Source organism: Marmota marmota, unplaced genomic scaffold (assembly GCF_001458135.2).
Source record: "Marmota marmota marmota unplaced genomic scaffold, marMar, whole genome shotgun sequence".
NCBI classification, from domain to species: Eukaryota; Metazoa; Chordata; class Mammalia; order Rodentia; family Sciuridae; genus Marmota; species Marmota marmota.
Window position 1 is genome coordinate 5969380 of NW_026000205.1, and position 7028 is coordinate 5976407.

The window sequence follows — 7028 nt, forward strand, 5'->3', positions numbered from 1 at the left end:
TCTCTGTGATGTGGTCTCTTTCTCCCAGTGATTCAAATCTTCAATGTGAATCCTTTCTGTGAGCTTCAGATTCATCTTTTGAAAACAAGGACGAGAATAACAGTGCCTATCACAGAGTTGTGAAGGTAACATGAGAAATGAGCTCTAAGAGGCCTTGGTGGTCCTACGTGCTATTGTGAAACATTCAGCTGTCAGTTTTATAATCCTAGGGTGGGATTGCACTTCCTGGATTCCCTGTGGTTGTGTGAGGCCATGTGACTAGTTCCCTCGAACCAGTAGAAAGTGTTGCTGGGTGTGGTGGTTGATGCAACACCTGTAATAACTAGGACTGGGGACCCCAAGGCAGGAGGAGGATCACAAGTTCAAGGCCAGCCTCAGGAGCTTAAAGTGATTTCTGAGTCACAGGGTTTTTTTTGTTTTTTGCAGTAGTAGGTGAAGACGGGCATTCTGCCACTAAATCACATCCTCAACGCCTTTTATTTTTTGAGACTGGATCTTGCTAAGTTGCTTAGAGCCTTGCTAAAGTGCTGAAGCTGGCTTTGAAATTGCAATCCTCCTGCCTCAGCCTCTCAAGCTACTGGGATTACAGGCATACACCACCACGCCTGGCTAAATCACAGCTTTTAATCACACATGTGAGGTTTTCCTGGGCTCTTTGCTTTGGGTATAGAAAGTGGCCATGGTCAGGCCGGGGTTGTGGCTCAGCGGTAGAGTGCTCGCCGAGCATGTACGAGGTGCTGGGTTCGATCCTCATCACCATATAAATAAATAAATAAGTAAAATACAGGTGTTGTGTCCAACTACAACTAAAAATAAATAAGTAAGTAAATAAATTTATTTAAAAAAAAGAAATTGGCCATGTTCAAGTTGGTGACTGCTCAATGACTAATGAGCTGAATGCTGTTCATGGTGCTAAACATGTAGAGTGAAGGAACAACTAATTTTCTGTGAATGGGCACTCATTCAGCAAACCTAACTCCCTCCCTCCCACTGGAGGGGGAGGATACTTTCCTACTCCATTGCTACTGAGTTAGGCTATATGACTTACCTTGCTCAAGCAGTTCTAACTTCAGCAAGGGTCTTCAATATACTTGACTCAAATTTGTGCTCCTGTGATCTGCCATGAGAACAGTTGAGGGAGCAACTGATCTGGAAGATTATGGAAGTGCACAAAGGGGAAGATTCCCTCCCCCACCACCCATCACCCCCACACACTAGAGCCAAATCAGCCAACACAGCTAGAAGTGGAGCTAACCAGCCAACCCATAACCCTTTGGCAAAAATATTGTTTCAGGTTTGGGATGTTTTGTTACACAGCTTTATTGCAGCATTAGGTGATTCATACAACTTTGCTTTATTTATTTATTTTATTTGGGTGCAAGAGATTGAACACAGGGAGCTGTACCATTAAGTTATATCCCCAAACTTTTTTATTTTATATTTTTTTACTTTGTCACAGGGTCTTTCTAAATTGCTGAGACTGGCCTTGAACTTTCCATGCTCCTTCCTGCCTCAGCCTCCTGAGTTCCTGGGATTATAGGTGTGTGCCACCACACCTGGCAACTTTGTTATTTTAAACCACAAAATTAGTGATTTGTTTTTCGTCATAGAAAATCTAGTCTGTCCCAACTGGTGCCAGGGTTTAGCACCTGCCAACTAAAGGCCACTCAATAGGTGGCAGCTATTATGATAATTACTATTTATTTAGACATATTGCTCACAGAATCATTCTCTTAAAAGGTGGAAGGCACTATACTAAGTGCTTTTAGAGTGTCCTTTCATTTGCCTCTTACAAAAGCATTATAAGGTCATAGCTATTAATATCTAATACAGCTCAGTTGGTAGAGTGTTTTCTTTGCATGCACAAGGCCCTAGGTTCAGTCCCCAGCACTACCGAAAAGGAAAAAAAAAAAATCTACATTTTGTAGACAAGAAAACAGGAAAAAAAATAAGTAATCAAGAACTCCGGAGTCTCACAGACTCAGGTTCAAATCAGATTCTGACCTTTCCTACCTGTTAAAACCCAAGGCAAGTGGCACCCACAATCTGCCTCAGTTTATTCGTCTGAAAAGTGGGTATAATTTCATTTCCATAGATTTGTGATCATAAAATGAGGTATAACATAGAAATCACTTAGCACAAGGGCCTGGCAAAGAGTGTCCCTTAATAAAGTGCAAGGTCCCCCCTCTATCCCTGGAAAAGAGGAGGTTAGAAAAGAGGATTGAGATCTGTACCCTCTGCATCTCACTTCCCCAAGATGCATCATGTCACAAGTACTCAGGCTTGTTCTGTTAACTGGTTTAATTTATAGGGGAGCTGCAGAGCAGAACAAAAGGAGACCTCCAGCCATATATTCCTCAGGTCTTCACTCAGCCCGGCCAGGGGGATAGGGAGCTGGAAGGCAGTCTGCCCGGCGGATGAAGTAGAGGTAGGAAGCTGAGGGCACCTCGGCCCCAGCCTTCGTGTAGCAGGCACTCTCTGTAGCACAGCCTCGAGTGGCAAATTTGGTGTTGATGATCCCTGGGAGGAGGGTTCCAGACTGGAGTCAGCCCCTTCTCATGGCCCAGGAGTCTCCACCCCTACCACCTCCTGGCCTAGTTCTCGGGAGCCCCTCCTCCCCTGGAACAGCGAGGTTTGGGGTTCCAGCTTTGGGATCCCTGTACCCTCAGAGATTCAGGGACCCCTCACCAGCCTGCACGTTGCCAGCAAAATAGATGCAATGTGTTTCCTGGCCAACACAGCGAGCTGCCTGGGTTCCCGGGCACGTCTCCTGGAAGGGCACGATGCAGGAGGGGCACATCAAGCCATTCTCAGTACGATTGTTCTGGGGAGCTGCAGATGAGGGTGACGTGTATAGTGAACAGGAATGTTTACACTCTTGCCCCAACCTCCCCAGAGCCCTGGGAATGCCAGGGCTGCTAATGGAAACTGCATTTTAGAAGTAAGGAAACTGGTGCCCAGAACCAGTGAGGTTTCTTGCCAGGTGTTACAGTATGGGCCAAGCACACACAGTGGCCCCTGGGGCAGGGCTGAGTTGGCACTTACGGGGCACGGAGCCACTGTTGCAGCCGTCACTCTGGCAGCACCGTGCGTTGGTTACCATGTAGTCATTGGGGCTCATGGTGGTGGAGACGAAGCCTGAGTAGCAGTCGCTGAACTTCATGCAGGCCTTAAAGGTGCTCACTGCCTGCCGGCCCTCTGCAGAGGGGACAGGAGTTCAGAGCAGGTGGCTTAGATCTAACCCTACACTTCCACAACGCCACGACCCCCTAGGATGGTCTCTTTCAGTCCCCTAAAGTGACAGTCCCTGATTTGCCTGGTGTGTGGTCTGGAGTGGTTTATTAGATAGCCCTCCCTCCTTGGTGCCACAGAGTGGAGTGGGCCTTTGGTGGTCTCTGCATGGTCCCAAGTGCCTGCCTGGTGTGGTCTCTTCCACCATTCCCCTTCACCCCTCCGTGCTTCTCTCCTTCCCTGCCAGTAGGAGTCTTGCAAGTCTGTGCGATTTTAAGACTTTGCTCCCCTCCCAGTAGCCCCTTCTAACAGCCTCCAGGGTGCTGCCCCTGCTCCACACTCATATCTCAGATTCTTTCATGGTTACTCGCCAGAAGTCCTCCCATCGTTGGTCTCTTGCTGTCCCTCCTGGCTAGTCCCAGGTCTTGTCTGGTGTGGTTTCTTCCAGTCTACACAGCCTCCCTCCAAAAATTCAAAGTTATCCCCTCTGTACCCCTCTGAGGGCTGGCTCTTCCCCAGCTGCTTCTTCCCCTGACCAAAGGTCCATTTCCCACCTATATGCCTGGGGAGGTGTCTTCAAGACTCTTGGGTCCTTCCTTCACCCGCCAGAGCTTGCTGGGTGGACAGGACAATATAGCAATCTTCTATCCCAACTTCCACTCACATCCCCTCCTCTCCAGATAGTTTCTTCCTGATGGCAAAGTTGACCTTCATCTGCAGCAGCCATCATTCCCTTGCTAGGTCCCCAGCATTTCTACTCCTGTGACTAAGGGTCTCTTTCAGCTTTGAATGAATGTGGCTGCTTGCCCCGGGGAGGGAGGGAGGGGATTGGCTTCCCTTGCTCCCTGTCTCCCTCTTCTTTCTCAGATCTGGGGGTGGGTGGGGCTCTAAATCATGCCCCCTCTCTCCCTTCCACTTTACTCATGGGCTTCTCCACTCCTCCATTTCTACTTCTCCTTATGAAGATTTGCTTCCAGCTTCAGAATCACCTCTCTCCACTCTGGGGTGGTCGCTTTTCTGTCTCTCCCCCTAACCCAACATCATCTCTCCTCCGGTCTTTGGTCTCTTCCCTGATCACATTCCCTGAGTCCAACACAGCCTCTTCCTTCTTTACCCCTGCCATATTTCTACCCCTTGCCTGTTAGGTTCGTTCCCTCTCGCTCTCTTTCCCTCATGTCCTTACCTCACCTAGCTCCCTGACCACCACCATCTTCTCCTTTGGACAGTGGCATCTTCAGAATCCCTTACCTCAATAGTTTCCATCGCATCACTCAATTATCTTCCTAAGGTCTTTCCCTCTTTCCTGCCCTCCTCTGATTTTCTTCCCACGCTTCACCTGTCCTGAGAACTGTGATGATCCCTCCTCCGGACCGAGGTACCCTCTACCCAGAAAGCACGCCCTCCCTGCGGGGGGCTTGACGCCGCGCCCTCCTACTTGTGCTGGACTCGCTCACGAGAACCACGCATGCGTCCTTGCCAGCCTCGCAAGTCTTCATTTTGCCGCTGCACGTGTGCCCGGAGCCTTTACACACCTCACAGCTTAGAGGCCATCCTGCAGGGTAGAGGGCGAGTCTGTAGTCAGAAGTGGCGTGGACCGCAGTCCATGAATTCGACTTTGGCGTTTAAAGGGTCGGGTCGGGGGAGGACTTGGGGTCCTGATGGAGGAAGGCCCAGCATCTCCCTGTGTTTTCAAGGGTGGGGCCTTGATTTCTGTCCAGGGAACTGTCCAGAGTGACAAGGAAGCAGTGGTGCTGCCAGCAAAGCGGCTTCCAGGGGCGGGAAGCGACTCTGACTTGGAGCCTGTTTCCTTAATTACAAGGCTGGGGACTTTGGACGCCAGGGTCCTTTGTGCAAGCTCGGGGGCAGGGAGGGGTCGTGCCAAAGGTTTTCACGGACTTTGGTAAAACTTCAGGTCCAGCTGGTTCTTGGGTGTGGGTACTGCACAGGTCTTATAGATGGTAGGAGTTCAGGTAGGGTACCTGAGGCTGGGGTCTGCGTCCAAGGGCAAGGTGAGAGAGTGAGGACCAGGAAGGACTGAGAGCATGGACTCCTTGGTCCTAAGAGAGGAGGCAACTCTACCTAAACACCTGGCCCTAGGAAAAGTGAAGCTGTCCTGGACTCCTGCATCTCTCTGAAGAAGGAGGCAAGGTGTCTGAACTCAGTCCAGAAAGAAAGGACATCTCTCTTATTTATTTATTTTTAAATTTCCCTTTCTAGTCGTGCTTTCCTCTGATTTTCTAGAATTCAGATGTCTTATTTGGGGACCCTGTCTATAAGACAGAGGATTCAAAGTCCACCAAACCCCCTCTCTCAGGGCTCTAACCACAGTGAGCTTTTCTTCTCCTGAGGCCCCAGGCTTCCTCCTTCTTATTCTCTGCCTCCTCTGCCTCCTCCATAAATCTGAATTCCCAGGGTACCTCCTCTTTCCTCCTTGAAGACCTTGCTGAATTCTCTCTCACAGTTCTCTTTGCTGGGGTCCCAGGAAGGAGTCCAGGTCCCTTGTCACTTACCGAGATCCAAGAGGGTGCAGAGCACAGTGGAGGCCAGCAGAAAGGTCCCCTGTCTTGTGGATGGTCTCATGGTGTGTGAACCTGCAGTCCCTGGTCCTCTGCCCTTATAGGAAGCTGAGGAGGGGCGGATCCAGACCCACCTTCACCCTGGGGTGAGAAATAGTTGAGGTCAGAACCCAGGGCAGTCCTCTGAAGCCTCCAGGTTGAAGAGGCGGGACCAACATCCAAAAGGGACTTCACCTTGTGTCCAGATCAATTCTCCACGGGAACCTCAGGAGTATTCCTGTCACCTCTTCCATCAGGACCCAGGTCACTCTGCCCTGTTTTCTCACTTTCAACCCCTCCCCTAAACTCAAGGTCGGTCCAATTACTTGATTTCCTGTGAATTATAAAACACCTGCAAAGACTGAGATTCCCTCGCCCCATCTCCTCTCTCTTCTCAAGGAGGCGCCCAGCGTGGGTGGGGTCCTACCTGGGAGCACCTAGCATGTCCAGACTAGTCCTGTGGGGGCTGAACGCCTTGTCTCCCTTCCCTTCTCCTTTGCATTCTTGGCTCATACTCCCTCTTCTGTATTTGGACTGTCTGCTGTTCCAACCCCACCCAGGGCTGACTCCCTGGGTCTTGAGGGGATGAACAGAGAGGCACTTGTCAGGGGTCAGGTGCGGGCGTGGTAGAAGACAAATGCCCGCAGGTCACATATTGGGAAACTGAGGCATTTGTAGAAGCACTCTAGGCTGGCTGTGTATGGTTTGGAAACGTGCTTGTGTTCTATCCTTTCCTCCTTCTCTTGGCCTCAGGAATTGGGCTGAGAGGGATCTGAGTTGTTTTATTGTTGTTTACCCTTTATTTTATTTATTTGTTTTTATGTGGTGCTGAAGATCGAACCCAGTGCCTCACACGTGCTAGGCGAGCGCTCTACCACTGAGCCACCACCCCAGTCCCCCCAAAAAAGGGATCTGAGATTTTTATCTTGTGTGTGTGTGTGTGTGTGTGTGTGTGTGTTTTCAGGGAAAGGAGAGGAAGAGTGCAGCCGCAGAACAGGTGGAGGAGATCCGGTTTCACAAGGATACAGGATCCGTGTGAACTGCCTTCTAAGCTTCAGTTTGGGCGGTGACTACGTCGTCCAATGAGAATGGCGAATTTCTTTTAGGCACCAATCCCTGAGGCTGCCCCAGTTGCTAGGCGCCCGGAAAGCAAGGTGTTAACGTCATCAGGAAGCGGAGCTGGAGAGTGGTTGGATCAGAGAGGCGGGGCCGGAGAGAGAAAGCTTGTTGCTAGGGAACGCA

General features: G+C 50.2%; 1 protein-coding gene across 1 annotated transcript; it reads right to left on the reverse strand.

Annotated features, from left to right (window-relative positions):
- Window positions 1-1353: 1353 nt before the first annotated feature.
- LOC107151620 (phospholipase A2 inhibitor and LY6/PLAUR domain containing) lies at window positions 1354-6661 on the reverse strand. The gene is made up of 6 exons (XM_048790767.1): window positions 5982-6661; window positions 5742-5888; window positions 4667-4783; window positions 3046-3198; window positions 2689-2832; window positions 1354-2520 (listed from the first exon to the last, which is right to left on the reverse strand). Exons 2-6 carry the CDS (start codon window positions 5809-5811, stop codon window positions 2366-2368), a joined length of 639 nt encoding a protein of 212 aa, XP_048646724.1. The 5' UTR covers window positions 5812-5888; window positions 5982-6661; the 3' UTR covers window positions 1354-2365.
- Window positions 6662-7028: the final 367 nt, after the last annotated feature.